Source organism: Eleginops maclovinus, chromosome 15 (genome assembly GCF_036324505.1).
Source record: "Eleginops maclovinus isolate JMC-PN-2008 ecotype Puerto Natales chromosome 15, JC_Emac_rtc_rv5, whole genome shotgun sequence".
NCBI classification, from domain to species: domain Eukaryota; kingdom Metazoa; phylum Chordata; class Actinopteri; order Perciformes; family Eleginopidae; genus Eleginops; species Eleginops maclovinus.
The window spans coordinates 6,781,039-6,800,637 of record NC_086363.1 but is presented as its reverse complement, the minus strand read 5'-3'; the positions used below and the strand labels follow the sequence as shown (position 1 = coordinate 6,800,637).

At 42.0% G+C, this 19,599-nt stretch overlaps 3 protein-coding genes across 3 annotated transcripts; 2 read left to right on the top strand and 1 right to left on the bottom strand.

Annotated features, from left to right (window-relative positions):
* Nucleotides 1-113: 113 nt before the first annotated feature.
* On the top strand, nt 114-5,310 carry LOC134877272 (uncharacterized). Its single transcript, XM_063902721.1, is given in 22 exon segments — nt 114-279; nt 359-435; nt 519-614; nt 695-819; nt 1,299-1,442; nt 1,518-1,604; nt 1,717-1,881; nt 1,952-2,048; nt 2,126-2,343; nt 2,426-2,582; nt 2,775-2,983; nt 3,062-3,179; nt 3,303-3,412; nt 3,414-3,503; nt 3,572-3,686; nt 3,767-3,936; nt 4,010-4,107; nt 4,178-4,308; nt 4,400-4,589; nt 4,793-4,934; nt 5,016-5,136; nt 5,214-5,310. Coding segments are annotated over 22 exon segments (2,751 nt in total). The 5' UTR covers nt 114-259; the 3' UTR covers nt 5,285-5,310.
* Nucleotides 5,311-7,441: 2,131 nt separating this feature from the next.
* LOC134877329 (zona pellucida sperm-binding protein 2-like) lies at nt 7,442-13,230 on the bottom strand. The gene is given in 20 exon segments (XM_063902799.1): nt 7,442-7,548; nt 7,660-7,756; nt 7,865-8,006; nt 8,129-8,318; nt 8,433-8,563; nt 9,115-9,209; nt 9,297-9,466; nt 9,544-9,658; nt 9,752-9,951; nt 10,289-10,445; nt 10,847-10,941; nt 10,944-11,066; nt 11,509-11,611; nt 11,909-12,073; nt 12,161-12,208; nt 12,354-12,497; nt 12,593-12,714; nt 12,799-12,885; nt 12,961-13,019; nt 13,101-13,230. Coding segments are annotated over 20 exon segments (2,340 nt in total). The 5' UTR covers nt 13,124-13,230; the 3' UTR covers nt 7,442-7,474.
* A 1,970-nt stretch (nt 13,231-15,200) lies between these two features.
* LOC134877328 (potassium voltage-gated channel subfamily S member 3-like) lies at nt 15,201-18,976 on the top strand. The gene is made up of 2 exons (XM_063902798.1): nt 15,201-15,385; nt 15,909-18,976. The coding sequence occupies exon 2, from the start codon at nt 15,913-15,915 to the stop codon at nt 17,410-17,412; it is 1,500 nt and encodes a 499-aa protein (XP_063758868.1). The 5' UTR covers nt 15,201-15,385; nt 15,909-15,912; the 3' UTR covers nt 17,413-18,976.
* Nucleotides 18,977-19,599: the final 623 nt, after the last annotated feature.

Below are 19,599 nucleotides of genomic sequence, written 5' to 3'. Positions count from 1 at the left end.
CAATCCTTTCCATTAAACAGGTATAAATGAAGCTCACCCTCTCCATGTGACGTGGGTGGAGAATCCCTAACAAGCCTCACCTGTGTATTGTCGTTAAGTGAAATATAAAGCAGCTGCTGAGGTGCCAGTAACACAGCCAGCTCCTTCATTTGAGAGTTGTTGGTTATTTGTTGGAGGGTGTGCTGGAGGTTTCGTTGCTACGCTCTGATACCGACTGTATTCCTGTAGTTTTTTGGTTTGGCTGCATACAAAAGGCAACATGCTGAAGCTTGGGAACATGTAAGTTGCATTTCTTGTAGTCTCCTTCCTACGTGTGTACTTAATTGTCTCTAAATTATGGTGTTTTTCTTTGTTCAAGTTTATTATGGAACTTGATGGCTGCAGTTATCTTCTTGGGTCAAGCAAGGCCAAATGTGAAGCTAAATCCGCAGTCAAGTAAGCTTCACTTGTAATTAAATCTTTTTATATGGCGTATTAAGTCACTTGACACTCTCCTTACAAGCCTGCTCTTCCAACAGGCAGTGGGATAAAGTCTGACTGTGCGGCAAATGTGATGAGACTGTCGTTGGACAAGGCTCTAGCAGTGGGGAACCAGCTTGAGGTGGAAGCTATCAGTAAGTGTAAAGCTGTAATGAGCAGTTTGGTTCATCACTGAGGAAAGGGAACCCTGACCAAGCTTATTTTCTCCCCTCAGACGGCACCAAGCACATTTTGTTAACACCGAACCTGGCGGCTCAGTGTGGATACAGCATGGAGTCTGACCCGTGGGGAAACACCAGAATCTACACCTCTCTGATGGGCTGCTATGTGGACAACAAAGTATGTTTTGCGCTAAAATTAACAGCATTCTCTAGCATGCTTGGTATGGGCCACATGTTTCCTAATTCCTTTCTCAAGGGACTGCGTTCATGGCTGCGTCCTGTTTTTTGTTACCCTGAATTTCCTTTTAATTCCTTACCCTCTAAAACCTTGTCTTAAAGGACACAAAGTACATTTCCCTTTTTTGTACGGTGCATCCCTAAAATGTTAACATTGACCCTTCCAAACTGTATTACTCAGTTAATCTGCTAGGTTCTTTCTTTACTCATTTGGTTGGTCTATTAAAAATATATCCATCTAGACTTCAAATGTGTCCCTGACGGCAAGGATATTAACTTTTCAATGACAAAGAAGCTGGAACCAAAGAATATAATGGAGTTTGTTATCACTTAAGTTGCTGTAGTTCAGCCTGACATATTTTCAATCCATAAACTTAAATTCTTCTTCTCCTGTACTGAATTTCTTTGTTATATTTGTAGGACGATACAACATTTAACGTTGGCTTGAGACTAAAGATGTTTGGCGACGGTCTATCAGACGTGGTCAGCCATGCCGTGTCTCAGACTTGCAGCTACACTCGCTGGGCCTCCAGGGAGATCCTCTGCGACAGGAACTACATGGAAGTAGGTCATCTTGACATTGCTGTTCCCACCGTTCTGTGTGGAAACAAATTGTAAAGCCATCCTTTTGTGTTTTAGGTGTCTCACCGCTTGGTTACACGTGATGCTGAAGTTAAGGGTCAGACTCGGGATGGTAAAGACGACCAGCTCAACGCTATTCCTGAAGTATGTTGACTTCAAGTGTTCAGATACTACTGTTGAATTCCTCCCGACACCATTTTGGAATTCCTTTCAAAAGAACAAATGAGGATTTATTATCTTTTTTTCCAATCTCTAGGCCTCTGGTGCATCACATGGTATCTGGAAGCTGACGTTCTACACCCCAGAACCAGTAGCCATGGTGCTGCAGGAGGCTGAACAAGCCGGCTACGCTGCCAAGACTACCTCGAGTCGTCTGGTTATGCGAAGCCCGTACAACACAGCAGAGACTTATTCAGAGGATGTAAGCAACACACTCCTCTACAGTATTTCTTTCCTCCTTGTAAATGACATTAAACCGGACATCTCTTTAGGTGGCTGGAGTCCCTATGGACATTTTCAGGGTGAGCGCTTACTACAAGGCACCTCATGGTCTGAACGTGGTGAACCTGGCAGCTGCTTGTCCCACAGGTGAGTCCTGAGCGAAACAATGATTTTGAAGTAAGCTAAATTGTTGAACAGTGAACAGTTGCTTTTATCATGAGCAGGTGGTGTACTCTTCACCGAGGATATGATCTCTTGGCACGTTCCTCGCCGTGTGACTCCCATGTTGGATGGCAGCATTACAGTCACAGAAATGCACATGGGCATCAACGGGCAGAGGCTGGATAGGTCTCAGATGGCCACACGGGGGTACACACTAACCACCACAGACTTCCACGTCGTCGTCGAGATCCCAGTGGGCTCGCCTGACGGTTACTACAAGGTTGGGGGCAATCTCTAGATTAGCGATGCAAGAGTCACTAGTGCATTTGCATGTTTTATTGAATCATCATGAATTATTGCAGAGCCATGCCCCAGATTACCAGTACCACATCACCTACGTTGTGGAGCCCATGCTTGAGGTACTGTGGAGGGCCGACGGCACCCAAGAAGAGACCAGATACAAGGTTTTTTTCCCCATTATGACCCCTCTGATGCTTCAACCTCTCCGCGTCCAAGAGGGTAAGTCACATTTTCTGTTGGATTATAATAATGGTTATACTTTGAACTAGCTTTGGATCAACAAGTCAATACAAAACAACAGCGGCCTGTTTCAGTGGTTGGCAAAGTAGCACTCAAGCCAACTACTGCATTTTCTCTATCAACATTCAGGCTGGTTTAGAAGTTATAAACCTACCACTTTGTGTTCCTCAGACACTGTCCCAGAGACCCGAGTCTTCAGTGTTCACTTGGGAACCTTCCTCCAAGACGTTGAGCTGAGGAACATCACCTTCTCCACTGGGGTCCTCAGTGTTGAGGAGGGCAATGCCAGAGGCTTCACAGTCCAGGAGCACAGCTTGGCTAATGGATCCAAGAGCTTCTCTCTACAAGTGCCCTTTGATGCTGATGTTGTCCTAAAACATGTAAGTGACATTATAGATGCAAAACGTGATTTTTGTACGGGCATATTTGAATGCTGAGCTTTTATTTCTTTTTTGCAGAATCCTGAGCGCATGAGTACAGCCTACTTCCTCCCTCTGATCTTTGGGTTTATCATCCTGCCTGAAGAAACTCCTTTTGCTCTCCCAGTTGACCTGGAGGCCTCTCTGCAGGATGTTGGTGAGATCATATTGAATTTGCTTTTGACAATATCTTTGTGCAGATTGTGTTCTAAAATTAAATAAAACGTATTGGAGATCAAGCTACACACTCAAATGGTAAATGCATGTTCTGCTGCTGTAGTGCTACCCATCATCACTGGCACCTGTGACGAGAACCAGTTTTACATCAGTGTGAAATACGGTAGTCATGGATCCAATTTCCGGGCCATGGTTGGACCACGAGACCTGACGCCCTGAGATGGCCGAAGACTACCATTTCTATGAAAACGGCACACACCTCAGCTTCATCCTGCCATACACTGCCAAGGACGCGCGTTTTGAGGTATGTCAAAACTACAAAATCCCACCATAGCACTTCTGCATTGGCTAACTTATTTCATTTTTCTAAAGCTGCTCACTGCAGGATCACTCAGATCCAGAATTGACCTGCTTCTGTTGGATCGCGCCAACAACTGGGTGCTTGCTGATCTCTACCTGGCCTGCTACTTCCCCTTAACAACAACTGGTAAGATGCAACATTGTAGTATATTTGAAGCCTTAACTGTCAGAGGTTGTTTCTTTACACATTGCCTCTCCTACCTCTAGAGTGCCACCCCAATGGCACAATGACTGCGCTGGCTGTGAAGGTGGAATCGACCCCAAATCTCGAGCCAAGCTGGCTGACTCTTAAGGACAAGTCCTGCACACCAGAGTTCAGCAACGACCATTTTGCATATTTCTCTTTCAGTGTGGATTCCTGTGGGACTACTCGAACAGTGAGTGTGAATCACATTTTAAATACAGAAAGGGATGTTTGTCAAATGTTAATGCTTGTTTCTTTTTAAATAGTTCTTTGACAACTACATGATGTATGAAAATGAGATCGGCCTCTCTTACAACAGCGCCAAAGGGGCAGCCTACACATCACCAATTGATCCCGCTTACAGGTAAAATATGTTCTGTATATTTTGAGATGAATCTTCAATATGTTTTTCTTACTTTTTTTCTCCCTAATAGGCAAACCATTTCCTGCTTCTATGTGGTCAATGAGACACAGACTCTAGCCTTCAGCTCTAAACCAAAAACCTATGAGCCTGCTGCAGAGATCGGCACAGGGCAGCTGATGGTGCAGATGAGGCTAGCCCAAGGCATGGTTGACTTTTACTACATCTTGTTCATGCATGCAAAACTCTGTAAATGTCCAGGCCTCCTTTCTCTAACGGGACTCTTCTCCTGCAGATTCATACTACGAGCTCTTCTACCAAGCAGACGATTATCCAGTAGTGAAATATCTGCGGCAGCCTCTGTATTTTGAGCTGGCACTGATGCAGTCTACCGACCCGCAATTGGAGCTTATTGTGGAAAACTGTTGGGCCACCCTTTATGAAGATCGGACCTCTCTGCCAAACTGGGACCTCATTCTGGACAGGTAATGTTACGCAAAACTAACTACTACCGTCAGATTCTTTGCGACACATTCTTAAATTGTTAAATGATAAGTCTTGATCCGAAGCGAGTAGTTAAAACTACGCTGCACTTTATTGTTTATACACTGTCTTGATGATCCACTTAGTAACAACCTCGTGTCATAGTTTTAAAGGCTGCTATAATGTAAATGTCATATTCCTTCAGCTGTGAGAATCACGATGACAGTTACACAACCATTTTCCATCTTGTTGTGAGTGACTCCAGAGTTTTAGTCCCGTCCCACATCAAACGCTTCTCTGTAAAGATGTTCACTTTCACTAAAGATGACGAAGTTCTGAAAGACCAGGTAAGACTCATGCATCCATATCAGGAGTCTATTGCCCACTGCTGCCTTTAGCCCGGTGTAATAAATCGTGTTTGTCCACAGATCTATGTCCACTGTGATGCCGTGATCTGTGACACAAGCAGCCAGGCAGATGGAGCCTGCAGAGGCCAGTGTGTGCATCCTACAGGTCCGAGTAACTCAAGACAACCAGGGCTAAAACGGGGTAAGTGCTCACTCCAATCTGAACAATGTGGTCAAACAAAATCTGGATTTGCAGTTTGTAATTACTTGTTTTTGCAGAGCGAAGAAGTACAGACTCGTCACACCAAAGGCAGATCTCCTCTGGGCTCATCCTTCTAACAAACCTCTGAATAAAAAAAAGACTACAGTTCTTAAACTTCTTGTCCAGAATCTTTTTTTCCTTGCCATTTGTATCAAAGCTCTGAATACATACTTTGCTTTTGAACCTGCATTAGAGTCACAACCTAGCTTTTATTTTGTTCCTTTACCATGCATGGCCTTCGATTTCCTCTCTATTGTACCTCGTGTAACTGGTGCAGTACATCTCAAATGTGTTGCAAAAACTCAATTTACTTATCACTTTTCCCATTGTCTGTGCAGAAATGTTACCAGGTTTTGATTTAAACGGCAAGACTAATGTATTTGAGGGTGCAGATTGGCTATAATTTAGAAGTTTCATGTCCTAAAAAAGTAAATGCATCTTTGCATTTATAGACTTTAGAAAGTTATTCCAAACTTAAACAAAACGTTACTCCACCCCTGTCATGCCTTCTAATTGTTTGACCTTAAGTCACCCTGAGATGCTGTCAGCCTCTAGTATTGCTCACAGCATATCAAACTGAAATAGACTTGAATAATGCCAAGCAGGTGAAAACCACCTTGCTTTTGATGCCCTCGGGATTTGATGGTATCCGATGTTTATAAAGTGAGACGCTGCAAAAGCAACCTCCCTGACTCAAAGGTTAATTGTCATAACATACACAACATAGCGTCACTGAAAAACTAGATCCAGTTTCCTCAACATTGCTATTTACAAACAACTCGTATGGCGTGTGCAACAAAGTGAATTGTACACCAATGAAGATGCAATTCCAAATGACTGAAAACATTCATTTAAACTCGGGCCCTGTTGGCATGAATCATGGTGCAGCCACCAGTATACACATGCGTAACTGATCCCTGCTGGACTAGAACGGCTACCCTCTGGTTCCAAATGCTGAGCTCATTGTGTACACTCTAAAATCAGTTGCATGTTACTAACCTAAAGGGTTAGAAGACACTTGAAAGTTAGTTACCTAATTTACAATTAAATGTGTTCATGATCATTTCAATGGTGTTCCACTAGGTTGCCCTCTCCATGTTATGGTTTAAACGGGACCTATTATGCACATCTGTTACATGTTTAAATGCTTGGTTCAAAAGCTCTTTATTTTTCTCATACTGCTTGTGCTGCAGCACTTCTTTTCACCCTCTGTCTGAAACCAGAGCTCAGTCTGCTCTGATTAACCACTTTGAGATGTCCCGCTCCTTACCCTATCAAGCACAATATTTTGCAGTGCAAGTGTTATTTAGTGATGTCACTGTTTCTGAAGTAAACAAGAGTATAGTCTTATGGCCTGTGATGAAACTGTCCAAATCTGGTGGTTTTTGTCCTGATGCTGCGGTACCGCCTGCCAGGCGTATCAATTTGTTGCCTGGATGATGGTGTTCTTTGATAATGTGGGTTTTTTCCTAAACCGCTGGGAGAAGAGGTCCTCCATGGATGGTAGTTCTGTCCTAATGATGTGCAGTTTTCACCACCCTCTGTAGAGTCTTGAGGTTGATAGAGGTGCAACTGCCCTGCCAGGCCGTGATGCAGCCAGTCAGGATGCTCTCTATGGTGCACCTGTAGAAGTTGCAGACTATACAGGATAGGGAAAATCACAATAGGGCTCTTTCAAAGTATAGTATTTGGATAACGACTGTTTCAATGAAGCTGCTCAATGCACTTGCAAGTAAGAGTGAAAGTCAGGAGGTCAGTGAAATAGATTTGCATTTTAAATGAAACTGACAACACAAATATTAGCTTACATATTTCAGTGAGTCAATGTTTGAGAGCATGAAGAATAATTGTATCTGCAGATTTTAAATCAGTGCACATCTGCTGTCCTTTTACCCGTTCATTTTTAACCACTGTTTTAATTAAGTGTCTTTCAGCATTGTAAACACAAATTAAAGTATAAAATAAAAATGCTCACTCAAGGCAGAGTCGCCAACAAATGCTTAAATGAGGCATCTGTTGAGTTGCGATGAACAGTAAGATATTGCAGTTTTGGAAAGGTATTTAACCCCTTGGTGGAGATGGAAAGTTTGAGGTGCAATGTTATGATAAAGCTGCATGTCCATATTGTTTGTATACTGCATTAAACAGTACACACACACACACACACACACACACACATTTGGGCAGCTGTTGTGCAGCCAACCATAGAAAACACTGACACGCTGAAAATAATAAAATACAAGTGTGAAGTCTTTTAAAATCTTTATTAGGATTTTGTTTAGGAACTCATAATGATGGGTCCTGAAGACACGTGTTTGAAAGCAGGGTCATCTGAAACGGCACGTTTTTGACCTGTGGGAGAAAAAAAAAAAACTCACCATCCATCCATCATTTCAGCTAACAAGTGTAAACCTTACTAATGTACATTACTGGATAATGAAATCAGCATGTACAAGAGCATACCTTTCATCCTGTTGTCCTGGCTTGAACACTGTACATTACAAGCTCTATGAACTGGATTTCTAACATCACAGATGACCACGTCGCAGTGGACAAACACCTACAAGATAACAGATGTTAGTGTTTGCTATATACAGCATTGGTTTGCTTTGCCAAAATATGAAGAATAAAAAAGAAAGGGCACAAATCTATTTATGGCTGATAGTACCTGGCGGTTCAGGTTATCCATGTCTTTGTCGAAGGCAAACATCGGAACTTCAAACCGCTTGAAGTTGGAAGGATAATGAACTCTGCCCTCAGGCAAAACAGAGTGGAAGATCACTGGGTGCGGGTCCCTTGGGTTTGCACAACTGAGGAAAAGATACAAAGTTTTAAGTCATTTTATTTGGGTAAAGATGTCCAAAAGTCTGCAAAATGTGTAGCGTATGATTTTAAACAGTCCCTCATGTTCAGTTTGACAGACAGAAGTTACCCGTTAATGATTAGGTCCCATCTGGGGAGGGACATCTTGTCCTCCTCCAGTGTCGCCCAGCAGTACGCCAGCTCAAGAGATACTTCAGGGTTGTAAGATTCCATCAGCTCCACCTCAAAGTACAGCGGCTGTTGTAGGTACTTTGTGATGCGATCCTCCTCGACGCGGTGAAACACACTGTAGGAGTCGTCTGAAGTGAAGAGAAGCAGAACATGTTGACCCAAATTATAGATCAGATAGAACCTGTACACAGAACATTGGTGTATGAAGCAGAAGAGTTTAACTTGAACAGAGCTTTCCTCACCCATAGCAACTCTCATTTCAACCTGCAGCCGGCCACTTGCATCGTCAGCATACGGTTCACTCCTGCGAGGCCGGGTGTTGACGAGTACAGCGTGATTTACGTAGATGTCATAGTAACAAGACACCTTAAGCCTGAAAGAACAAAATGAAAACTGTTGAGAAGCAGGAACACTTAGAATTATTACCCAGCAGCACCGTTAACATCTGGGATTATACCAGAGAATGACTTGTGTTGTACCAGTTGATTTCTGATACGGAAAATACAATCTAGAATATTTTAAGTTCTATGTTTTGTCGCATGGTTAGTTTCCAAAGTCTCTGTTCTAAATTTGTGTCAGTTTACATATCTTTAGTAGGTGAACATGAATGTTTTAGGGCTGCAAATAATCCCCCCCAAAGGGGCCCCATTATGCTTTTTGGAGTTTTCCCTTTCCTGTAGCATTATAAAGGTTTATGCACCTGAAAGAGTAGGGGCCTTTAACGGTTTTGTTTCAAAATACAGCAACGGTGAAGAATATCTAACCAAAAGTCTAAAACCCAATGAACTGAAGTTTATCACGTTAAGAAAAAGCAGAAAGCAAATAATTAAAAACTGGATGGACTTTGTGTTAATTAATCTTCCATGTCATTTTTTTGAATCGTCTGACCTTCAGATTGTTGATTTCAAGTCTCAAGATACTCACTCAAACTCTGGCTCCTGCGACTGTGATAGCCTTCTCGATTCACCTTCATCTGGGATAGAGATTTCATTCTCATACAGCATCATATTCGGCAAAAACTATGAAAAAAAAAAAAGGTAAAGAAGTCGTTTATCTCCGTTTTTAAACCATCTGCAATCAGCAAGATGTTTAGCAGCATGCTTTACCTTTCTGGTCGTGCCACAGGAGTTCGCAGTGAAGACAAAATAAGCATACTGGTCATTGCTGTATGTCGGACCACAGGCGGGGTTTCTCAGGGTGAGCTGTCTGGGGTTCAGACTGGGAACAGACTCCAGCGTTATAGCCATAGCCGTGATGGTCCCATTAGGGAAACACTCTGAAAAAATATGATCAGACATTTGTATGCGTTGGGGATTCAAACCAAAATAAGAAATCGTGTTCTCTTTAACAAACCAATCATCTTTGTGACAAAGTTGCAGGCCAAGGCGAAATCTTGGACATTTTTGTTGGTCTTCATATTTCTCAGAGTCACATCCAGTCTACTCCTGATGGATGACTTCTCAACAGCCTGAGAATTTGACAGAACAACAATTACGGACTATAATCTGACAAATGTTGAGATAAATCCCTGCACATTTAACACTGTGGTTAAGAGTCATACCTCAAGCATAGCACCAGGTGCAGAAAATGGTACAGTCAAACTGAAATGCGTGTTGTTGCCCATGAAGCCGTACTGCCGAGCCAGGCCCCCGGTCAGCAATTGTTTTCCAATTATGGTCTCAAAGTTTAATTCTTTGTTCGCGTATTTCACGAGGACATGGAAGTTTTTATCGTCGCAGCTTCCAGAGATAGACGGAGGAGCTGCAAGGAGAGGGGAAAACACATTGAAATATTGAGTGCAAGGCTAACCATTTGTTGTACGACACGGTCCGTGAAGGGCACTATACACTATAGCCCTTGGAGTTGCCGTTAGGGGACATTTGGTCAAATACTTTAAAGCCTCTGGCAATGCAGTCTGCACGGACAAAACCTCAGAGGGGAAGCTGAAGTCCATTAGCATCACATCAAAGCCCAAAGGCTTGATCACTGCCTTAAATACCAGATCCTTGGGAACAGTGGCTGTAGGTCAAAAATTAAGAAATGAAGGCATGTTGCAATTTTTTTTAATGAGCATGAGTACCAAGATAATATAACTCACTGTCAATGACTTGAGGAGGTTGAGGCTTCAGTGGGGTCTCGACGGGGAGGATGACTTTGTATCTTGTGTCCTCGTTAGTGTCGTCTTCAGTCCAGAGCAACTCGAGCATCAGCTCAATCTTATAGGAAGTGAAGTGCTGACCATTCTGGACATGACTCTGCATAATCAAACATCCCGAGTAAGGCTTTTACTTAACATCATCATCATCATCATCTACAGATTTTCTTTTAAAAAGGGACATTTGCATAATACTTTGGCCGATGAAGCACCAGCTCTTGCCGTTGCAATACCTTTTCTTTCTTTCGAGTCAAACATATTTACAAGATATGTACACATTTGTTTTTCTACTGCACATACCAACAGGATTGAAGGTGTGATTTTTTTTCAATGAAACAGCCTTTTTTCAATGTTGGTCTGCTCAGGAGGAAAAAGTGTAATTGCTTGTTAAACTGTTTCTCTCATCAAAAAGCAAACATCTACTTTGTAGTATTTTTTGCAGGGCTGCCTGCATGCCTAAAACAACCACATTAATTCATAGACTAAGTTGTTTTATCTAACCTTAATCTGGCCACCAGCTGCCCCAATAGGAATTTCAACAATGACGTAAAGGTCATCGAGAGTCAGGGAGTATTTTCTGGCAGATATCTTCTCGATTCGAGCCTCCTTCCATCGACGCCCATGGTCACCTCCAACAGCCTGAACTGTTTCGAGGAAATAAGAGGGTCAATGCGCCTCGGCAGGAACCAGCGGATAGAGGTTTCAGTAAAGAAAACACCACCTGTACAAGAAAAAGCAAACAATACAGCACTTAGAGAAAAGTCTTACATGACAGATTTAACGAAAGGGGGAACATTTTGGAAATACTGAAATCCTCAAAACATTTTGACCAAACAAATGGTTAATCATTAGTGGATTTCATATCTTATTAAGACAATTTGAAGAAAAAAAAAGAGAATTCAAATGATACATTATGCAGTTTTACAGCCACAAATCCTAAAAATGTCCTTTAAAAAAAAATTAAACACTTCTTCCTGGACACAAATTCTGGTGGAAAAGATCATTTTTGGCTCCATTTTTTGAAAGGTTTGAAATTTGACTGGCAGATGTGTTTAATTTCTGACAGTAAACAAATACTAAATACAAAAAAATATAATAGCGGCTTAAATTCCCAGTGAAAAAAAAACTAGAAGACATGACATCAGTGGTTTTCTATACATTACCCTGAGGCTGAGGACAGGCAGCTCCTGCATAAAGCCGAGTTGTCAGCATTGTCTTCTCAAATAAAGCCAAGGTGTTCAGAACCGTCATAGGCACACCTGCTACCTGCGGGGTGAGATTAAACACCATTGTGTAACGGTGTAAACGCATACTGTGTTAACAAAATAATATTTCCCTCCTAAAGATATGGGGGGTTATAAATAAGAACTCGCCGATTAAAGAGTGCCAACTGGATTCCAGACAAAGTAATCCACTTGAAAGGCAGTCCGATTACATTATTTGATCTATGGCTGTAAGTTTAAGCAAGTACCTAATGGGCTGCAAGTGATTTAACAAGTCTACCTGAGGGCCAACATATCAATTGAGGGTTGTTTGAAACTCAGTGAACTGCAGTCCACTTACATCCTGGGTGTATGTTTCACGTGAAGGATTTGGGCTTCGCAGAACCAGCCTGTTGGGAGTGCTTGAGATCCAATAACCATTTTTCTGGGCTTCGTCTACTTTCATGACCCTCTGCTCAGGACTGAAGAACACCACTGCGGTGATTCTGAAGCCTGCATCCATGGGCTGTTGTGAGGCAGATAAAGACATTACATACAGGAAATAAAATGGTTTAAGAATTAAGAGAAAAAATGCCAAATTAGCCAATCTAACCTCAGGAGCTCTTCGAGGACCATTTGGAGCTGCTTTTTTCACCGACACCTAGAAATGAGGCCACTCCGTAAGTGATAATCAATCTCACCTTCTCCCCTCTGCAGCGACAGCAAAATGTACCGGCCTTGACACTCATGAAGGTATAAAGCAACTAATCATATAGACTGGAACATGCCCTGCTGCATTCACTTGCCTCCATATAGTTGGGTTTACAGACAATTTCCCTGGAGGCCCAGGGAGAGTAGTAGCAGGTTTCTTCCACCCGGTACAACTCATCTTCAACCATATTGTTCGATTGAATTCGCAGAACTAATGTTGTTGTGAATGCTTTATCGTCCTAAAAAAATACATGGAAACAAGGCTCAAAATGAATTGCCACGTCAAAAACTACATTTGGTGCTGCGTTACAAACTTGCATCAAGTCAGTTTTACCACATTTTGAGCAAAACAGTTTTGGATGGAGGCATAAATCACAACGTTTCCCAGGTGATCTTTCTTCAAGGTGAAGCCACACTGAGAAGATAAGCTTGGCTTGAGGATGTATGAAGAGTTATCTGAGGAAACAAACAAGAAAAGTAAGAAGACTTAAAAGTGAGACAAAATTAAGGAAAAGCAATACATTCAAAATGTCAGCTTACTTATGACAGCGGACACTTCAAGAAAACTTCCTCCAAGTTGACTGACATCCACACGCAGCAAGTTCCCCAGGCATTTAGAGTGGATTTCTGGGATTAAACATTTGTATAAGACAGCAGCACATAAGTGTGTTAAAAAATATCAGAAAATGACAGAACACTTACTTATAGAGGACTTATTTGGTGCCTCTAGGTTGACAACTGCTAGAAGGACAATAAACCACCTGAAAAAGATCGAACACATTTTAAATGTAGCCGGAAAAATAAACCTTTAATTGAAATATATAAACAACAAAACTACAAACCCCAATCCAGCTAAACAACCCATGGCAAAAGAGTTAGTAGACCAAAGAGTCTCTGGTTTTTGCACTTTTTAAATTTCTTTGAGACTTATCTCTACAGGACTGACCTGAGAGCAGGATGAGGGAGGCTCCTGCTCAGCAGATATAACCACACACAGGTGGATCCTATTTCTGCCTGATGAGGTGATTGAGGAGGCCTGTGTCTGTAATCCAGTCTGAAGGGAATCCCACCATTGTGGGGCGTTGAGGAGAACAGACTGAGTGACTGAGCAGGAGAGAAGTAGAGTTGGATGATGTGAAAAAAGTTCAGGTAAGTCAGTTAATCAGTTATCCAGTTTAGAATTGGCATGAACATTTAAGTCAATTTCTTTTTCGTTTTGATTCATTTTATATTTTTAGTATGTTTCTTTTTTTCTTTGCATTGCATACTTTATGTTTAAATACCTAACTACCTTTAGCTGACTATACTAACTTACTTTTACTTGCATCAGAGTATTTTTATTGTGTGGTATTAGTATTTTTAATTAGATCTGAATACTTCTTACATCACTGCAAAGTCCCCAGCTAAACCTTGATAAGGGCCGTTGTAGTTTATGGTCACAACCTAACTTCTTTAAGCCATAACTTTTCATTTTGCAGGATGATTTGTATCGTATTTGTATATCCCAGATCATTCATTAAAGAAGGTTTAGTAAAAAAGTAGGAGTCAAACCAAAACATCACGCAGAAAGTTATAAAATGAAATCGAGTTACAGCATAAATCGAACATGACTGGATTTATTGGATTCTAAACATAGTGCTTTTGTTGTTACCATCACATAGAGAACATCACAAATGTCGTGCAACTGTCGAGCTGGACAGAGATGTATCTGTTAAAAAAATTACCTGAAGATTCAAAGTTTAACAAAAGTTGCTGACTCATTTTATATTCATCACTTATTTTGCATCCGCTCTCAAAATGTTGTGTCTACAGTGCAGCCTCTCCCCGTACCCTTGTGGGAAACCATGTTTAAAACATTACATTAACTTTAGGAGGAGAACAGTGAAAGTCAAACACCCTGCAAGGGTTTGGTGTTCATGGACTTTTATGCTTCGAGCAGCACATCTGGGAGATACTGATAATGTGTTTTATGGAGGTAATAAAATGATGGATAGAAACCCCCTCAGCTATGACACAGAAGGGCCAAAAACTTGGCACATTATTTCATACATTAAAAATGGTCTTGTGAGTTCAATGACAACTGGCAGCAGCTTATTCCTTTATTTATATTTTTACATCTGCTGCCACTATAAAGGTATGTTGTATTTCCAGTTTGCTGCCAAATACAGTGTTACTGCCTGCTTTGGCAGATATCCCGCCTGCAGGACTTTCTCACAGAGGATTGAAATGTCAGAGTGTGATTTTACTTCCTTTACTCCCTCCAGCTTCAGCCCAGCTTTGGTCAGCTGCAGTTTAACAAAAATTAAAAAAATTTTTTAAATCACATTAAACATGAATAAAATGCTTCAGGTGCACTAAAAATTAAATGATCATAACAAAAATACAGCTTCCTTTAGAATCAGAATCAGTTAAATCGCCAATCAGGTTTACACATTTGCCTGTATACGGTGCATACAAACACAGTTAAAGAAGATAGATTGTTAGAAAAACAACCCGAAAAAAACATAACATTAAGATATATTCAATTATTTACATGAATAGATTTACCCAAAAACTAGGTATAGTATACTATGACAAAATACTCAGAATAATACATTTCATATAATTAATGCAGTTTCGTAATGAAAAGTGGAAAGCTGTTCACATGTTAGGAGAGGTGAAATAAACACCCTTCATTATTAATGTGCATATATTCACTGTTTTGCGTATTTTGTTTATCTTCTTCTGCTGTTCTTTATTTTTATTTCATTTACTTCTAATTCGTGTTCAATATCTTACCTACATGCTGCTATGAGTGAAAAAAACAACCAAATTGGGATCAATAAAGTATATCTTATCTGAAATAAAAACAAGATACTGTCTTCTGTTTCTCGCAGGGTGTTCCTACATCTGTGCAGTGTCCCTCCCTCCCTCCCTCCCTCCCCCTCTCCCCCTCTCCCCCTCTCCCCCTCTCTCGCCCCTCCCTGTTCTCTGTAAAAGGGAACAAACCACCGGGTGCTGCTGTCCCTCCTCCAGCTCTCTGCTCGGTGAGGCTGCAGCTCCACCGACCCGCAGCCTCAACCACAATGTGAAAACTAAACCGCCCGGATAAAAGTTATTTTCATGGAAAGAAAGGCTGCAAGTAAAGGTACGTCCCAGCTTCACATTTTTTGCATTCAGTTTTTGTAGAAATAATAAAGTAAAGTTTATTACTAAATAGGGTTTGGTGAACCAGCTCGTTGCTCTGAATTTCTAGAAGGGTATTTACTGAACAATATAGAAAGCTACACATGCAGGAAAACATTCCTAATGATTGCGTGTAATGATATGTGGTTTCAGTTTCAACTTGTTGCTTGTCATTTCCTCTGATCAGTTTAGTCTGTAATTTGATTCTTCTGGTGATAGCCCTGTACTGGGGCACTGGAAAAAAGTGACAGCACCTCACGCCTCTTCCCTCACTCTAGCTCAAGCCATTTCCTGTGGATGTTGTATTGATTTTCTTTTCCTCCAGAGGATTAATGTGCTCTGCAGACAGTGCAGTTAAATATGTCTTGATAGACATCCGTCCACATTAATGTACCACTGTAAAATCCTGACTGTAATGCTTGTGGGGCATAAATAAAGCTAACTGACATGCTTAGTTCCTCATCATAATTTCTCTACATCATCAGGACCATGGGGTATGGGCAAATCTTCCACCGGCGGGGGAACGAGGAGGACCAGGTTCACCTCAACGTCGGCGGGGTTCGGCACGAGGTGGATCCGGATATGCTGCTCCGCTTCCCTCACACACGCCTGGCCCGTCTGCTGCACTGCCAAAATGAGGCGTCAATCCTGGAGTTGTGTGACGACTACAGCCCGTCCGAGAAGGAGTACTACTTTGACAGGAATCCCCAGGTTTTCCTGGGTGTGCTCAACTTCTACCACACGGGGCATATCCACATGATGGAGGAGGTGTGTGTCTTCTCTTTCAGCCAAGAGATTGAGTACTGGGGAATCCAGGAGCTCCACCTGAGCCCCTGCTGCAGCTACTGGTACCACGAGAGGAAGGAGTACATTGACGACAGAGACTGGGATGTGAGGAGCGACGACCAGCAGCAGCCGAGCCTTGACTCCTCCTTTGAGGAGCTCTCTGCACTCGATAAAGACATGGCCATGTTCAGAGGAGCCTGGTGTGCAGAAGTGAGGAGCTACGTTTGGCTGCGGCTTGAGGATCCTGGTCACTCAACAGGTTCAAAGATCATTGCCGTGGCCTCCCTCAGCTTGGTGTTGACCTCCATCGTTGCCATGTGTGTCCACAGTATGCCTGAGTATCAGCAGGAGGACGAAAACGATAAACTCATCGAGAATCCTGTCCTTGAACTCATCGAGAAGATTTGCATCGCCTGCTTTTCCACTGAGTTCCTCATCAGGCTGATTGTTTCGCCCTCACGCAGGAAGTTCCTCAGAAACCCCTTAAACCTCATCGATGTCGCCTCCATTTTGCCATTTTACGCCACTTTAGCTCTGGAAACAGCCGATGAGGAAGCCGCAGAGGAGAACGAGGACTTGGAAAATGTTGGGAAGGTGGTTAAGGTGCTGCGCCTCATGAGGATTCTCCGAATCCTCAAACTGGCTCGCCACTCCATCGGGCTGCAAGCGCTGGGCGCCACTGTCCGACACAGCTACCAAGAGGTGGGTCTGCTCCTTCTCTTCCTCTCGGTGGGGATCTCCATATTTTCCGCCCTCATCTACTCTGCAGAGAGGGATGTGGAGAATACAGATCTGGGGACCATCCCTTCAGGATGGTGGTGGGCCACCATCACCATGACCACAGTGGGTTACGGTGACACCTGCCCAGTAACCCTGGCGGGGAAGATAGTGGCGACCTTGTGTATCGTGTGTGGCCTGTTGGTGGTGGCTCTGCCCATCACCATCATCTTCAATAAGTTTTCAAAGTACTATCAAAGAAACAAAGCCATGGTGGGTAAGGGTATCACTAAGACTGTGAGAAAAGATCCAGAGCTTCCTTATTATAATATAAAAGACCTCTTCGCAGGAAGTGTGTATCCCTTTATCGGAAGTATCGCCTTCAGGAACAGTGTGAGCAGCACAGGAGACGAAACAGACGCATCCAGTCTCCAGGATATAGAGGTGTATGACAGCGAGACTTGTGAAAATGGGCCAGCGAAATGAGATTCAATGGAGTGTCACTCCCTTTATGACTTCAAGTCACTCCGGGCCTCTCAGGGCGCTCCATCACACACCCTGCCTCTCTGAACGGTCTTCCTCCTGCAATCTGACAGAGAAATATGGTGGTCGTGAATTGTTTTGGTTTTTTTTCCTCTACAAGGGCTTATGAAATATACACAGCGTCACTAAAACCCGGGAAATCTTAAGGGAATTTAAGCCTTGCTCTGAGGTCTAAAAGCTCATTTCCTGCTTGAAGAAACGGCAATGATGCATGTCGGAGGCCATAATGTTAATGTTTTTTCAAAGTAATGCCCTTTATTGATTTGTCTGCTCGCTGAAAGTTCAAAGTGAGATTTCAGCTAAAGTCTATAATGGCAACAATACTGTTTGCTGTTTCAAAATGGTATTATATATTTCTAATTGACTGATGGTACACCGTCTGCATGAACAAAAATAAAAGCATTTCTAAATAATGTTTAGAAATATGCACTAGTTTTGATGCTGACCAGGAAAGCACTGATATACCAGGTATTTGGTGTTTAACTTTTCTTTTGGATAGTTGTTTCCGCATGCTGGGTGACTCCTGGGGGGATAACTCATGTGGACATGAAGTAAAACGCAGTGAATCTGAGGGAATATGCCTCTCGTTTGTGACTTGGCATACAGTAAGGTGTTCTACCCACTCATTCAGATAAGGTTTGCAGCTGAGGTTCACTGCATTTATTCATCGCCATATGTTCTTCACTAAAATAACTCTAAACCAAAACTGTCATCAATGTCTTGTCTTTATTGGGGAGATGCACTTTAAACTGTTGACGAACTTCATGCATCTCTTCTTCACTCTCTTTCTGTTCCTGAAAGCATCGATTTGCTGTCCCTTAGTATAATCTCCGGTTGGATGAGCTTCTGTTACTAGAGCGAGAGATGTCGAATATCGTTCTCTACAGGGGTCTCGAAGGTGTTCCTGCAGCTCCTCAGAAGCTCCTACACTTAGAGCTCAAATGTTACTTTTATTTTTCAATTTGATGTTTAGATGGTTTCCTATTTATCAGCTTATTTTTCAATGAATGAACATTAACACGATGATAAATGTCAGTGTGGAGTTGAAGAGGTTGGTTTTAGGGACTAGCTGCAGTTTAACCAGGACAGATAATCTCATTTCGTTAATGTTAGTAAATGAGTTTCAATTGTTTCCTGTCTCAGGTGGGCAACACATGGGATATTAGCATATTGCTCAATCTGCACTTTTTTTAATAACAAACACAGGGTCTTGGTCCAGATAAGCATTGATTTTCAATAATAACTATTCACACAGATGCACGAGTGGCTGAATGATATTGGATTAATTTGTCACACTTTATGTCCGATAATAAATCTGTCAGACAGTATCTTGTGCTATTACTCAAAAACTGTGCCTATTTGTTTTCTTGTTTTTGTGTTGTGGAGAATAATAATCAATATTCTTAACTCTTGTTGACATTCAATTAAGTTACATGAAAACCTTTTGTCAAAACCAAAAGCTGGCAAACTTCAGCAATAAAAAGTGAATGGAGAAAATGAGGGATTATGTTTGAGACATTGCTGGGATTATCTGCATTAAAACACAAGTGTTAAAATGAACTATGGCTGCCATTGAGTGATGCTTCAATGATCAGTAATGCAGCTAAAATGACTCAAGATCTGACATTATCTAACCAAATTCCTCTCCAAGAAAAGACGTATTTAACAATGAACAAAATGCCAACAGTTTGTCAGGTAAAGGAGTAAAATACATCATGGATTTCTACTCTGCTGCCGTTGGGTGTCAAGTGTCTTCAGGCAAATGTGTAATTGTTATTGGATTTTTTCGATAGCAGTCTGTCTGTTAAAGAATCCATCTCAGGAAATGGCGATCAAGCGCCGTCGGCAACCGATAGTGATGGTTTTGCGTTCCACACCATCACTCCCAGCCTCATGGCTTTGGGAACTGAGTTTCTATATCTTTTCACTTTGCCATCAGCAAAAATGCATTCACTTATTGAACTTATGTCGGATGTGCATCTTATGTGTCCCATTCCCCATCGCAGCTTGTGGTCCTCATATGACTTCTGAAAAGTGTTGTATTTGATGTGGGTAATTGTAGCGTAGATGTTACTGTCAGTGGCGGAAAGTACCCGTACCTTAGGTTGAGTATTTCCATTTGATCCTACT